The 15,982-nt window shown below is 39.4% G+C and overlaps 1 protein-coding gene across 2 annotated transcripts in view; it reads right to left on the bottom strand.

Moving 5' to 3' along the window:
• Positions 1–15,982, bottom strand: part of trit1 (tRNA isopentenyltransferase 1) — a 56,202-nt gene extending 40,220 nt beyond the window's left edge. For both annotated transcript variants that reach the window (XM_030148125.1, XM_030148126.1), the window contains exon 1: positions 15,808–15,982. In XM_030148125.1, coding sequence (XP_030003985.1) covers positions 15,808–15,966 — 159 coding nt within the window. In that variant the 5' untranslated portion in view covers positions 15,967–15,982. The remainder of the gene's footprint in view (positions 1–15,807) is intronic.

Here is a 15,982-nt window from a genome sequence, read left to right as displayed (position 1 = left end):
CTTTCATATGAATAGAGATGACAAGATGACAGGTAGCAGAAGGATGGCAGAGAGATGGTGAGAGAAACCCAGATAAATAGGCACTGAGAGATAAGACATGTGTTAATGTGTGACAGAGAAAGAAAATATAAGATGAATGGGTCACGGGTCTCTCATTTTGGGCCACGTTCCTCTCGGATTATGTAGCTTTTGCTCAAAGTGTGCTGAACACACACACCATGAAGAAGGAAAAAATGTCCAGTTTGCCCAGTTGTGGTGAAATCTTCACTTCTAAACCCAAATATACACAGATCCTCAAAGCACTCAGACATGACTGAAATCTTGTTCTTACCAGGAGTATTTTCATATATTACGCTGTGTTAATAACTACATTTCTGAAGTGCTTCCCAACAGCTTTTGTAACTCTTCAGAGCCACAATGATACTTGAACAATCAAAAAGTTGAGGAAAAGAGAAAAATGGCAGCTATTTTTAAAGGTCACGTAATTGTCTGATTCATCTAGTTAGACGCTTAATTAGCAGAATTTCAGTTCTCTTACCCTCATGGTGCCTATACCTACTTGCAACTCAAAGGACACAGCTAATTGTTACATAACATGTCTGAGATGTGCATTTATATCTGTCCTTGTAAGAGAGTTGAAGTGGAAAAAAAAAAGCATGCAGATTGTGTTGATTTTGCTTAATGTGGACGATGAGACCCAAGAGTAATAGTAGGAAGAAAAAGACTGGAGTGTAAACCAGAAGAATGAAAAGAGCCATTTCAGTGGAGGATATAAAGAGAAAATGCTTTGAGGGGAAGCTGCAAATGAGAGAGAAAATGAGAAAGAAATTAAGACTTCCAGTAGAGGCGGGTGAAAATGAGCTACAAATTGCAGTGCTGTTCGAGCACCGAGTCATAAAGGAATTAAAGATAAAAATCATCAGAGCTAACCGTGTTTACACGTCTCTTTGAGAGGACATAAAATGAAGATGAGAAGCAGCAAAAAGTGGGGTTTAAATGACTAATTGTCAGGCATATGATAAGAAAACTCTCTGAAATGAAGCGTCTGCCTCTGTCTGCAACTGCTGTGCTGAATGAATGACACGTGATATGGCTATTTGCAAGTGGAAAAACTATGAAAAATTACTTATTTGTACTGAGAGGTTGCTCTTAGCTTTCAGCTAATGTTGGTGATATTTCATGCTATATAAAGACCAAACAACAAAATCCTTTGTAGTAATGTATTTACAGTTCAATATTCATGCTCATGTGCTCATTTGAAGTTTGTGTTGAGTCTGTTTTGTGCTGAGAGTCGGTTGTTTGTTGACTGTAGCCAACTTCCTTTCTAGCTAAAGTTAGCAAGTGTTGTACACTGTGGGTGCTGTAGAAGAGCAGAAAAAGCCACAAGTCCTCCACATTGAGACAATAAGGTACATGCTGTTATCGTGGATGTACACAACCAAGACAGTCATTAGCTTAGAAACAGGGTTAGTGTTAACAAAGACCAGCCTCTAGCACAAAGCTAAACAGGAACACATTACAAATTGAATCTTTAATGTGACACCTACATACATAAGTATAAACTGTATGCACAGGCTTCAGTCAATTAGAAAAAACATGTGATAGCATAACCTCAAACATTTGAGTTGTGTCGTTTCTTTGTTAATGAAAAAAAAAAACGTTTAAAAAATATTTGTGGGAATACTGTATAATGGCTTGTACTGAAGTACATAATGATACATTTCAATGGAAACCATGCTAATGTGGGTTCAGCTGCCTACTCCTTCCTGTTTCACTTTAAAATGGATGTGAATGGATGTGACCGTGTGGCTTGCGTGCGAGTTCGAGGAATGTGTGTGCACGAGCATGTGTGTGAGACAATGAGCTCAGTGTTCGAGCTCCGCGGAGCCTGCAGCCGGCCGGCCTGGCCAACCTTATGCCCTGCACGAGACAGCTGTTCCTCTGCCACATAAATAAGGGGGGGAGGCACAGGCAAAAGAAAGAAAGAGGGCAAAAAAGACAGAAAGGGTGAGGAAAGAAAGAAAGATTCAGAGTGAACAAACACTCATTGAAACATAAAAGAAGACTCAGAGAAAGCCAATAGAAAAGAGAGCAAAAAGAGAGAGAGAGAGAGAGAGAGAGAGAGAGAGACTGTTCAAAGAAACATATCTCTGCCACTACTGGTATATTATGAAAACCTGTTGCACATTTTTCCTCATTTTAGTGTACAAAGACATAATTATTGTATAGGCACAATCATTTTAGTCTGTGTTGTCCAGCCTTCACTGATCCATATGAAATAATTTTTGAGTGTGAAGCTCCTCCTAATATTAATTCACAGCAAAGCAAAGCTGCTGTATCTGCGTCACTGAATGAATGTGAAAGCAGTTGTATGCTTTTACTGTGAAAGTGTGTCATTTGTTAATTACTTTTTCTTCAGCCTTAAACAATTACATTTATTTATAAGATTACATTAAATTCAAAACACACAAAAACCACCTGAAAGGTTAAACTAAACTTCATGTGTTGTTAAAATATATGTAACTGTATGTAAAGATTGATGACTGAGGGCTTCCTCCCTCTATGTGAAAGTTGAACATAACAAGAAAAGTTCCCGAACATGGTCTCGCTTCTCAGAAATGACCGATAAAGGTTGAAAGGACGGAAACCTTTCTCCAGCTGACCTGTTTCAAATCAAGGTGTTCAGAGGTTATTTGGGGAGCTGTCACAGCGTTCATCTTTATACACAGTTTCATATGCACTGCAGTATGATTAGTTTTGGTTTTTTAAGATGCCTCACTGCAATTTTGCAAGCAAACTAAAGAAGTTATCACCTTTGTGGTATGAGTCTTCTTGCACTAGTTTCTTATTGCTTGGTCCCTAATGTGCTACCAATTCAACATGCAAACTTCTCAGTTTTAAATGAAAAAAATTTATATGATGATCATTATTTTGTTTTTCCTAGTTTATCTTCAGCTGATATTGCTGCTCCATCCATGTATCCTCTTAATACAGGGGTCACCAACCCTGGTCCTCGAGAGCTACTAACTTGCATGTTTTAGATGTTTCCCTCTTCCAGCACACCTTACAGTCGTTATCAGGCTTCTGCAGAACTTGATGACAGGCTTATCATTTGAATCAGGTGTGTTGGAAGAGGGATACATCCAAAACATGCAGGATAGTAGCTCTTGAGGGCCAGGGTTGGTGACCCCTGCTCTAATAGCATATTTGAAGTTTGTGCATATTTGTGAGTCTTATTACTTTGTTGGACCATAAAACTTCATACTCTGAAAAGTGAGGTCCAAAAGTCTAAATGAAAGTGTAGAAACAAACCAAAACATGGTACAGTTTGATCAAACAAACAGACAATTTTTAATCAGGTTTCTTGGTCCGGATGAGGTTTCACACCTGCATTTCTGACTGTTAAGAAGAAGCTTTTATAGAGTTAGATGTTGATATAAATGTCCCATGTAATGAATAAGAACTGATGTGTGTAATTACAGACACAGATTATTTTAATCAGTTCCATAAAGAAAAACATGATTACTCGTATCATTGTCAGTATTCAGTATCAGTTTGAATATTGGAAGTGGTACCAAAGGATGACAGCGCACTGCAAATGTGTCTAATAATATGACTGCAAGACCTAATTAAAGAAAAAAACAGCTAAAATATATTATGTAATTAGTGGTTTGCGTTTCAAAGATAATTTTTATTCTCAAATTGCAGGAGTAAAAGAAAAATCTGAGGAACTCTTTCATAATACACTGCATTTCATTTAGAGAAGAAAAGCCTTAATCAATGGAAGAGCAGGGTCAATTGATGCAGACAGTGCATTTCGTCCTTACTCTGACCTCTGGACTCCACTCTACACGTTCAACAGCCAATCAGTGAGCTGCTTCACTTGGTTTCCATCCTTCTTGCTCAAACCTTTCCTCTGTTACATCTCCAACAGAATACCTAGTATGTGCTTATTTTCTGTTTTTATCCGATTTTCCCCATCCTTTCCCCCTCAGGATACCATCCTTCAACAATTTATCCCTCCATCTTCCTCTCCTCTCCCTCTCTTCCTCTCTGTGGGGAATGGCCCAGTAATGCCAGACTAATAAATCATTCATGGCACTGCCCCCCTCCACCATCATCCCTCCTCCTCTCTCCTCCTTCCTCCTCGTCACTTTACTGTAGCGGTGACCGCATCTCCACACTCGGCAGATTGCAGTTTGTGTGAACATGTGCACACAAGAGCACAAAGTAAGAGGTGATAATCAGCTCTGTTTTTTTTTTTGTTTGTTTTTTTTTTGTTTTTGGCTGACTCCTACATGGGCTTAGGTTACTTAAAAAGATGCATCATAAATCGGGTGTGGGAGGCAGCATCGGCTGAGTAGCAATACAAACAGATACGTCAAAGACCAGACAGGTCATAGCCACAGCAGACAGATAGAAGAGACAGTGGGAGTGGGAGAGGGATAGAGAGACATGCGCAAATAATGACACAGAGAGAGAGAGAGAGAGAGAGCAGGGACAGAACCGATAAGATGGATGTACTATAACACATAGCTGCATCATTTCTCAGTGTAGGATGTGTTTAATACGCAGATAAGCTGTTTGTGTGAGTATTTGCGTTGTTGTGCGTCTACCAGCCACTGAACCAAAGGCCTACAATGAAGTTTGACCTTTAGACTCACTGGAAATTTGGCTTGAATGGTAAAAATGCATATCACAGTAGAGTGACTCCGATGTAACCAATACTCAGGGCTGGGTGATATCATGATCTTAGATATGATCGATCTTAATTCTACACACAAGACACCAACACATATCATTAAAGCAATTAAAAACAGCACCGTCAAAACTTTCCTATTCAGCTAATGTTCATAGTAAATTCCCCGTTTATCAGCGTAACTACAGTATTTTTCAGTGTTGCACATTTGCATTGCATTAACCTATGGATTAAGGCGTTAATGTCACTAGCATAGATCACTAGGCAAGTCAGTGTATTTCACTCTGTTTATAGCAGTACTTTAGCATCCATCAGCACTAAAGTGATCAGAGTTTATTTGCAGTGTTTAGGTAGCGTGTTTTTCTGCTGCTGCTGAAGTACGGCTGGGCAACAGATTGAATTCATTCAATTAATCAAGGTTTTGCTTTCTGAAAATCATGTTATAAAAGGCCTAAAACAGAATATTGAGATTATTCCTCTGGAGACGTTTCTTGCTTAACATGAATTAAAAATGTAATCTGTTTACATCTTGTAATGCAGCACTGTGAGTACTATAATATATTTGTACTATATACCGTATATGATTGTGAATGCACTTCTCTAGTCATATATGGCATATAGTAGGGTTGTAACAATGTCATGGTGTTACGATTAATCGCGATTTTAAACGTCATGGTTAATTAATCGTCAAGGCTACCAAAAACTGTCTCATACAGTACAAGTACAGTAGATTAAGAGTGGAACAAAAGACACGCCAATATGTGCTTCCTGCACGGGACGAAAGCAACGTTACACAAGCACTGCATTCAATATTCCACGAGTGAAAATGGCACAGAAAGACCAAGCTGACCGTCTGTCTCTATCCGCTTTTATGGACGCAATTCTGAATTGTCTTGACCATAAATATATTTTCGATGCGGGCTAACTTTCGTTTCCATAGAGTTTGTGTTCACTACCATTACCTGTGCAGCTACAGGCTACCATTGTGCATTCCATTCACAACAATCTGTCTGCATAGCTTTGATAAAGTAAGGTCGTTCTTCTCCAGTTCACACTGTCATACAAGCTTCAGGAGGGTTAACTTGTGAAATGATATAGTAAACACACTCTGTTTGATCACAAGGCAAACCGCATAAAATAGTCCGATGCGCCAGTAGAGACTACAGCTGACATTCTAACATGTAATTACAGTTTCGAATTAGAACTTTTCACCTCATGCTCAAACAAATGCTATAAGTTTGAATATAAAGTGACAGCCCCAATAAGTACTGTTGTGAAATGAATTTGCGCAAAATGATCGCGATTATTTCTCTGACAATAATCGTAGCACCAAAATCTCTTAATCGTTACATCTCCAGCATATAGTCTAGTAAAGAGAAAGTATTTTGGAATCCCATTTCATCTTCAGTTCATGTGGCCAGAAAACAATTAAAATTGTAAATTGTCTGTAATATTGGGGGGAAAATAACAAAATAACTTTTTGGCCATATTGCGTGAATCTATGCTGAAGAATGACAAAGAGTCAGTGTACCTCCATCAGCTGTGAGTCTGATTCACACAAACACTTTACGGAAATAGCAGTGTGATAACATTTTTAATTCATTAATTCATTCATTAAACTCATAACTCCAGAGTGACAAATTAGTTCACCATAATCTAGGAAATTGACGGAAATGCTGCAGCTACATATGTTTACTTCATTTAGATTTTGTGAAAATATTGTCAAGTCAGTCCAAAATTATGCAAGTTTCTATTCAGATAGCAACAAAAAGCCTTGAAACCAGAGAAAATTCTAAGGTGAAAACTTGTGATTATGATTTTATCTTAAAAGACCAGATTATCCAGCCCTACAGATATCACACACATTACAAATTTAACAGTACTTTGACTTTGAATTAAAACTAATTTAATACATTTTGACACTTACTCTGTTAAAAAATTAGAACCCAAATTTCACAGAAGGCTGTTGTGTGTTTAGGTTTTTAGGAGCTCTAAGAGAAAAGGCCCCTTTTAGTGAAGCATAAATCACTGGACACTTTCAAATGATTTAGAGGCTAAACCAATGCTGAAGGTTTTTATGAAGAAAGACCGCTTTTCATTCCACATTTACAAGCCTGTAAGAGCCAAGATGACACATGACAGCTCCCCCATGCTGCCGAGGCTCATTTCTCACATTCAACAGGAAAATGAATAAGCCTGACAAATCATCCTCCTTTGTTGCAATTTTCACCGCTCATGTTGTCTTCAACAGAAAAACGGCTGCTCCTTTTTTTTTTTTTTTTTTTTAAAGTGTGCATAAAGCGAAGGGTCACCCGTCACTGATACTGCCAATACGCCCACAGGCAAACACACACTCGGGGAGAATGCTGCGTGCTTGCACATGACCTGTTAAATTAGCCCCGAGGACCTCAAAGGGCAGTTTTCTATGATAGCCCACAGACACACACACACACTTAAAGCCTCCCCTTTTTACAACTTGCAGTAAAACAATTTATTTTATGGTAGCAATATGTTATTGAGTAACATGTGAGAATGCATAGCCTACATGGAAAGTGCAAAGGGAATTCCAGCCTTCATGCATTTCCAGACCTGAACATTTACTTTATAATTTGAGAGGCGTTTTTAATAATGAAGTTCCTTTTGTCTACATTTGATTTTAGTGAGCAGTAATCATTCTTGCGTACTTTTTTTTTATTATTATTAACTCACTATTCAAAAACCTAATCAGACAGATGCAAATGTACATACTCATCTCTGCATGTGGTAGGACATCCCACTGAGGCATAAAACCATAATAACGATCTTTTACACAGAGCAACTCAGTAAACTGAATCTCATAGCATATCATTCATTTTCCAAACCACTTAATCCTCAAGAGGGTCACATGGGTGATGGAGCCTATTCCAGCTACCATCAGGCAAAGGCAGTACATGAACAGTACACCATAGACATGCTGCCATCACAGGGCTGACATATACAGACAAACAACCATTCACTTTCACACCTATAGGTGACTTAGAGTGCTCACTTCACCTGAGTGTATGTCTTTGGATAGTGGGAGGAAGCCGGAGTACCCAGAGGGAACCCACACAGACACAGAAGAACATGAAAACTCCACACAGAAAAGCCCACAATGCTGGGATCAAGACCTTCTTGCTTTAAGATGACAGGACTAACCACTGCACCGCCGCGCCGCTCTTAAATGATTCATATTACACAAGGAAAAGCTTGTTTCTTACAACATCTTGAATTACTGTACATGACAACTGCCCTACTGCCAGTTTTTTCACATTGTTTGCAACAAAAACAAACTCTGAACAATCACACAAATTCGACTAAATTAGCTTCTCACTTCCATCATATCAGATATAAATGACAGTCCACATTACTTACATCAACTACGAGTTTTGATTTAATGCTATGACTGAGGTGAAGAAGAGATCAATCTGGCACAATTTGTGGCAAAAGTACAGTTTTTTGGTTGAAGTTAGACTAGGGCTGCTCGATATTGGGAAAAAAACTGACATTGCGATTTTTTTTAACCCTGCGATATATATTGAGATATGAAAAACTACTCAGGAGGATATAATAGCTGTGTGGTGCTGGCGTAAATGGTCAAACAAATTAGTTGTGCTTCCTCTCGTTGTGGCAACAGGTGCAAGGCACTTATCAACACAGAACACATGTTTCAATATCGTCCTTCTTGTAGCTGAAATAATTCCAGATAACTGACGTTGCTTTTCTTTTTGGCACCAAGTCTTCATTTTCTGTGATTTTCTCTTGTTTGTTGCTCATTTTTCAGTGTTGTTACCAACAACTCACTCCATGTGCAGGGGGTGTGGTCTGCTTTGGCAAACTGATTAAGAACGATTGTGATTGGTGGATCGCTGAACACAGTGTGTGTCAGGTACCCAGGTTGAAATTAGATGAGAACATGTCAAGTTAATTTGCCTCCTACATTGCAGGACCTGTGATGTAACTATTGCGCACACGTACATTATGATGACGATGTTCAAATGATATATTGTGTAGCTCTAGGTTAGACTATTCATGCCCAAACCACATTTGTGTGAGGCCTGTGTACCATACTACACACCATAGTACCATATAGGGATGTAACAATTACCGGTAAACCGCGGCAAAATTTTCGACGGTTAGTATTACCGTTTAAATTCTAATTATTATGATAACCGTGTTTGATTACCGCACTTTGAAAATCACAGTGATGCTCTTCGTTTCCTGGTCAAGCAGTGGCACCCCAGGCGTGCGTATGCAGTTAGTAATGTTTGGCCTCTGAAAACATGGTGGAAGGCACCTGCACGGACAGAGCTCCAGAGTTTGAGGATAATGGACTCCCGCAAGGACCCGGTCCGTCCGATTACGTGCGCGGACCCTGTCCATCCCAATGAGCAAGCGCACGGACCCGGTTCGTTCAAGCGCACGCGCACGGACCGGGTCCGCACTACTGTAAAACCCTCCCCGGCCCCTGCTGCATCAGATCCTCATCCAGCAGAGAGACCTGTCCAACTCCTTTTTTCCTACTCAAAAAAACACTCAGGAATCGATAGGAGACTTGATAAGGACTTGAACTGGTAAACAGAATCCACCATAACATTAATATTGATAAAATCCAATTAATTTCCACCCCTGGTGCAGATATCTCTTATGGCCATAAGGTGCTATCTGTAATGCACATTTGTATGTTTGATGTTGACATGTTAATATTTTAATGTTTCTGCCACAGAAAATACATTGTGTGTGTTGTTTATTTGTTTTTGGGTTTTTTAAAAAAATACAACTTGGTTACATTATTTCAGTGTGTATATAAGTAGTTTTTGAACATTTTGAACACATTACAACAATGCCGCGATAATAATGATAACCGTGATAATTTTGGTCACAATAACCGTGATATGAAATTTTCATACCGTTACATCCCTAGTACCGTATAAAGTTTGTTTTACAATACAATGAAATAAAAGAGACAATGACATCAAATGACAAATGTTTTTCTAATGTCTAAACCAACAGTCTGAAATAAAGCATTGAGACGTTGCATAGCAGAACATACCCAAGGCAGTGTGTGAGGGATGATACTGTCTAATGTTTCAGTGTGAGGACACCACTTATGAATCACCTTTTAAGCGCACTCAGTTGATCCATTTACTGTCACTACCCATGTCAACCCTGTAAAACATTGTCAGGTGGCTTTGCCTTGATAAATCATCCTCTCCCCTGAGGTGAAACCTGATTAACAAATGTCTGTCCATTACAGCTCATCAAATGTTAATTCAATAATTACACCCTCTGATTGACCTAACTGTCCCTTTGAATAATCAGGACATAAATAAATAAATAAAACCAATCAACTTGTCCACTTTGGTTGTTAAAGTTTTAGCAGAGTTTTAAAGTGTTTTGTTGTTCAAAGTATCCATATCATACACATCTGATTCATTTTTCCCATGCAGAGTGTTATCACCACCATTGTATTGAAAGGACATAAAATGGGTTCTTTGGAACAGATTCTACAATGAAAACATTCAGCATATCAAGACCTCTTCCTGTTACATGTCGTTTGCATTAAAAACCCATTTAATCTCCAGCATAATAACCCAAAAAGGTGGGAAGGTAATCTATTAAAAAAAAAACAGGGAATTAAATGGAAAGGGCACTGAGTACAGTTATACTGATGTAATATGATGTACTGTACTAGTAACCCAGTTCTGAAGTTATCCAATTCGGAGCCACTTTAAACAGCTATTTTAAGGCTTTTCAGGCTTACAGATAGACTATTTATAGGTGAGGTGATGAGGGTTGTAAAATCTAAAATCCCAGCCATTTTCTGACATGTTTGTAACAATCCAAACCTCTATGGAATGAAACAACAGTGACATTCTTTCTGGGAGGCTGTAGAGGACCCCTGCCGCTCCCTGGACCCCACTTCGGGAACTACTGGGTTACACTATTTGCCGATGGTTCATTCAGTGACAGTACAGCTAAACTCTTGTGTGTGTGTGTATGTGTGTGTGTGTGTGTGTGTGTGTGTGTGTGTGTGTGTGTGTGTGTGTGTGTGTGTGTGTGGTGTGCCATGGATAGCATGTTCATTTAATGAGTGAATAATATCCCCCTGCATGTCCAATGAACTGTGGGCTAGGGGCATGGGCCAGAGGCAGGAGGAGGGGGTGATGATAACACAATAGGAGTGTTAGGGAGTGTGGGAACCAATTCTCCCTTGGACAATAGACACTTCCCAGTGGCCACAGCGTGCCCATTCACTATCAGCTGCTGGGCCGGCGTAGCACGGCTTTGACTATGCACCAGCTCAGCACAATGCTGCTTTCTCCCAAACAAGACCAGACTGTTTCCTATCCCAAAGACAACACAGCCCAGCTCTAGCCTATACACAGCCTCATTCTCACATGAGCAGTCTCTTTCTCACTAACTCCACGTTTCCCCCGTCTCTCTCGTTTTCTCTCGCCGTCACACACGCCGACAGGAGGGTAGCAACAAGGCCAGAGATTGTGGAGATAGGCTGGGTGTGTAACTAGGCCACTGTTTCTCACCACAAGAGCTGTTAGCTGTTGAGATATTCTGGGCTGAAATTATTAGCGTAACCCATTTTACCCAGTACCAGGTGACTGCTGGAAGAGTCGCTCCCCGTAGGGATGCACACTCTCAAGGACAATGAACAGCGAGAAGGCGGGAAGGGAGGGACAGAGAGGTGGTGCTGAAGTAGAAGAAAGGTGATGAAAAACATTGAGGAGCGCTGATTAGGTACTGAGTTTTACCGACACATTTGGATGCTGCAAGGTGGAGATAAACAGGAGCTGGTGAATGTGTGTGTCCATGCTATGGTCTGACGTGACCCTGACTTGAATCGGTATCCAACCTTTTCTTTTGTGTGCACGCCCTCTGGTTGCTACGGCAACGGAGCCTGAGAACCAAAAGGAAGGGTGGGACTGAGAGTGAGGAGAGATGCAAGTGTGAGAGTTTTTAATTGTTGCTGTGTTGTTTCTCACACATACAGAGGTGAAACCAAAGGGAGAATTAAAGCAGACGCTGAAGTATCTTAAAGTGTAATAACACTAACGGCCATTAGATGCTGTTTTCCAACTGACTCCTACTTTGAAAAAAACTTTGAAATCCCTCTAGAGTCTAGACAGAGATTTTTTTCCCTGGGGTAATTTTGGCCTCATTTGCTTTATTTAGACGCTCAAGTAAACTGGTCTGAATTATCGCTCCATTGATTAACATTTAGGGCCAATAGAAGACTTTGATTCTGATTGACAGCTTGTTCCTCTGTGGAGTTGGATTCTCTGAACAACTGTTTATCAAATAAAAATAATTTTTACAAACATATCAACTGTAATTTGGGGGTTAAGAAAAGCCAGAATTTGAACATCCCACTGCAGCTCTCTCCTCTCAGTCCAAATCAGAAAACTCAATTTAGATGAACCTGATGCTGTTCCACACCATTATGGATGTCAGAAGTCCACTTTTCCAAACTTCTGTGTTCCAGCACTGTCTAGAGCAGTAAATATCACATCTCATATGACAAAATCTGATCAGCAATTGGTCATTACAACTGTCAATCATGTATTAACCTTCCTAACTGTGATTAGCCAAAACCTGGACACAGTAAAGTAGCTGTCTACAACCTGAAAATGCAGGAAAGATGTAGATGCAGTAGTCTTATGTCGCCTAAGAGCACTTGGATTACAATAAACTGAAAGGTAGTGCTGCTGCAACGAATTGATTCAATCGATCCAAATCGATTCTTAAAAGAGTTGGTAATGAATTCGGCAGTCGATTCGTTGAGTCTTGTGCATGAAACAGAGTAAAACACAGAGGAGCATGGCTGAGGCTTCAGATGCTAGTCAGCCCCATTTGGCCAAAATGTAGAGCGCCGTTTATGTAAAAAAAAAAAAAAAAAAAAAAAACTTGAACATGGAGAAAAAAATGGCCAAAATCCTACAGCGCAGTACGTTTTGGAAAAACAGGGCTGCTGTGGCCACTGGGAATATAATGTAAACCTAGCTTAAGATAGCCTATGTGTCGTGATTACTTTAGCCCACTAGCTAGTTCGACACTATCATCATAAATTATAACATTTTCATCCATTTCCATTTATCAGGCCACCCAGGGCTCCACTGGGCCCTAGGTGGATATAGGCTAGAACTTGTGAAAATTTCGTGTAAGCTCCAGAGTAAAAGAGAGGCATAGGAGCCAGGAGTCATTTTCGGTTTCACGCCAGTTACGGTAGCTGCGGCACTCCCACATATATACCTTCTGCCCCCCTTCTTTTCTTTTGTGTTTATTTGATGAATTGATTAGTTATTAAAATAATCTACAGATTAATCTATTAATAAAATCATCATTAGTTGCAGCCCTACTGAAAGGTATTCAGGCCACTTTGTGGATATTTTCTAAAAAATTTCAACAGCCGCAACTTTATTACAATACCAAGCCTGTTAGCATAACTTAGCCACATTGGCTCATGTTAGCATGAATCCAGTAGTTCATTACATGATCTGTCAGCTAATGTACACAATACTGTTTTTATAGTTAATCAAAAGTTAACATTACCATTATGAAATACAACATATGTATGAAGTAGCTGAAATTAATTGGTGGCATTGAATAAAAGTTTCAGTGTGGTCTTTGTTTTCAGTGAGTTAGCAGTAGCATTAGCAATATTGGTGAGTCCTTGTACAGTATGGGTCCTTTTACAATAATAACATAATAATATTAATAATAATAACTTTTATTTATATAACACCTTTTAAAACTGACTTTACAAAGTACTTTGACAGAATTACGCTGAAATTGAAGTAAAACAAGATGCATGCAAAGACACTAAAACATAGAAAAATAACACAACAAAGTAAAAGAGATAAGTACAGCAAACTAGAAAAACATGATACTCTGAATAAATTTAAATATATTGAAGTAGAGAGGGCAGAGATTACGGAGACATAATATGATTCTGTCAAAAATATAAAAATGAAGGAATGGAATAAGACATGATGTTAATATGAATGAGTATCCCTAAAAAAAGGGTAAAATCAAATATCTAGATATTAAAAAGAGACAACATCACATAAAGGCAAGTCTATAAAATGTCTTAAGAAGTGATTTAAAAGATGTCACTGATTCTGCCACCCTTATCTCCTCAGGCAGGCTGTTCCAAAGTCGAGGGGCCCTGATAGAGAAAGCACAGTCACCTTTAGATTTAAGCCTAAAAGACTGTTTGATGCTGAAATGCAGTACCTTTATGACCTCCGCCAAGGAGGTTATGTTTTTGCCGGTGTTGGTTTGTCTGTCTGTCCATATGCAAGATAACTCAAAAAGTTATGGATGGATTTGGATGAAAATTTCAGGAAATGTTGATACTGGCACAAGAAACAAATGATTAAATTTTGGTGGTTGTGGTGGTGGGGGGCACTGATCTGCCTTGGTGGAGGTCTGCGCTCCCCGAGTGCTTTTCTAGTTCCACCTTCTTTCCACTTTAAATGATGGGTGCAGTTAAGGAACTAAGCCAGCAGTGGAGGTAGACACTGACCTGAAACAATGCCAGTTTTAAAGGGAGAACCATAAGACAGGTGCAACATTGTAGTGACATCTTATTGGTGCCTTGTCACTGAAGTAACAGTTAACAGCTAATGGTAGCCATGATGTTACTGCCAAAAATGCCTGGAAACTGGGAAGACAGCAATGTGCAGAAGTTCTTTACCCTCTGAGCAGAAGACTGAATCACCTATCATTACTGTTTTGAAAGAGACACCAGTGCACTGTTATTTCTGACACTAATTATACATCATACTACACACAGAAGCTGTTGTGTCACACCTCCAGTCTCTGCTAGTATTGTTTCATTCAGTGTAAATACACAAAACTCACAAAATCAAAGCTCTTCCTAATGGCAATATAGCACAATGTGTTTCTGTTTGGCAGTGGCACTGTATCTCTGTATCCTGTCATTTTACTACTGTGGACTCGCACATATATACATCCAGCCCTGAGATTTTATTATTTGTCATATAAAGCTTTAACTATCTCCTGTTGAACTTTACACAACATAAAGCTTGTTTTATGGGTACCACAGTAGAAATAAAAAGACGTTTGAGGCAACACAGGAAGTTTAATGGCATAATTTTAGCACAACCTTTACATTTTATGATCAGAGTCATTTATGATCTGATCTCTCTGCCATCAGAAACATGCGACTTGAAAAATAAGTCATTATTTAGGTTGTTTACAATGCAAAAAAATTTATGCACAACATCGAAAAGTGCAATTTCCCACTTCTGATAACTTTGTAAATGTTGATCTGAGATAAGAGTTGATATTTTGGGATCATGGATCTGGTGTTCTTTCTGACATTTTAGCTTATGGAGTAAATAATTAATTAAATTAGCTTCTTTTTTTTGTCAGAGTATCTTAGCAATGAGGGTAAAAGTAAAATAACAGAAGCTGTTGGATGAAGAAACCATTTTAGCTTTTATGTAAGTTCTTAAAGATTCCTCAAAAATACAATACTGCATATTTCCAATACAAAATAGAAAACACAGCAAAGTTGAGTTGACATCCTAGGAAAGCCAAATCGTGCTGTGTGTATTTCTGAGTGAGTCTGAGGGGCTTTAATCCGTGGCCTGTTCTCGGGGTATGCTGAGTGTTGTGTCCCAGGCTGCAGTCCTGCAGACTCATGACAGGCCGCACACACTGATGCTAATGCAGCTGCAGGCTTAGCAGACTTCTTGGGGAAACACTGAGATCCAAGATGCTTTGAGGCTAAATAGAGGTTATTTGGACCTCTGACTGCTGGTGGTAAAGGGATCGCCTCATTATACAATCGCCTGTTTCTCTATTTTTCCATTCGGACCTCCGATTTGCTAACGCACACTTTATGGCGCAGCCGCATTTAGTTTTCTGAAAAGTTGTGTGACAGACTACTTTCTCGCGTTGGGATATCAAATGTAAATTAAAATAACAGATGTTTGATGCTGCTTTATTCGCTTTCTTTTATATAATCGGAGCGTCTTCAAATGCATTATGGCTGCCATACCAAGGACTCCATCTGCGTTTTCCCCTCTTGACATTTTTCCTACCTGCATAGAATCAGCGCTGATTATTTCTCCCTGAAGCTGTTTTCCGATCTCGATCGCCAGTTTGGACTTGCCAGTGCCGGTAGCTCCCAAAATTACAACCAAAGACGGGACCATAGCTTTCCGCAAGGCGCACCGCACGCTACGAGTGGACGCCGCCATGATGTTACTCTCAAAG

Source organism: Sphaeramia orbicularis, chromosome 11, assembly GCF_902148855.1.
Source record: "Sphaeramia orbicularis chromosome 11, fSphaOr1.1, whole genome shotgun sequence".
Classification (NCBI taxonomy): Eukaryota; Metazoa; Chordata; class Actinopteri; order Kurtiformes; family Apogonidae; genus Sphaeramia; species Sphaeramia orbicularis.
This window is presented reverse-complemented; position numbering and strand designations above follow the sequence as displayed.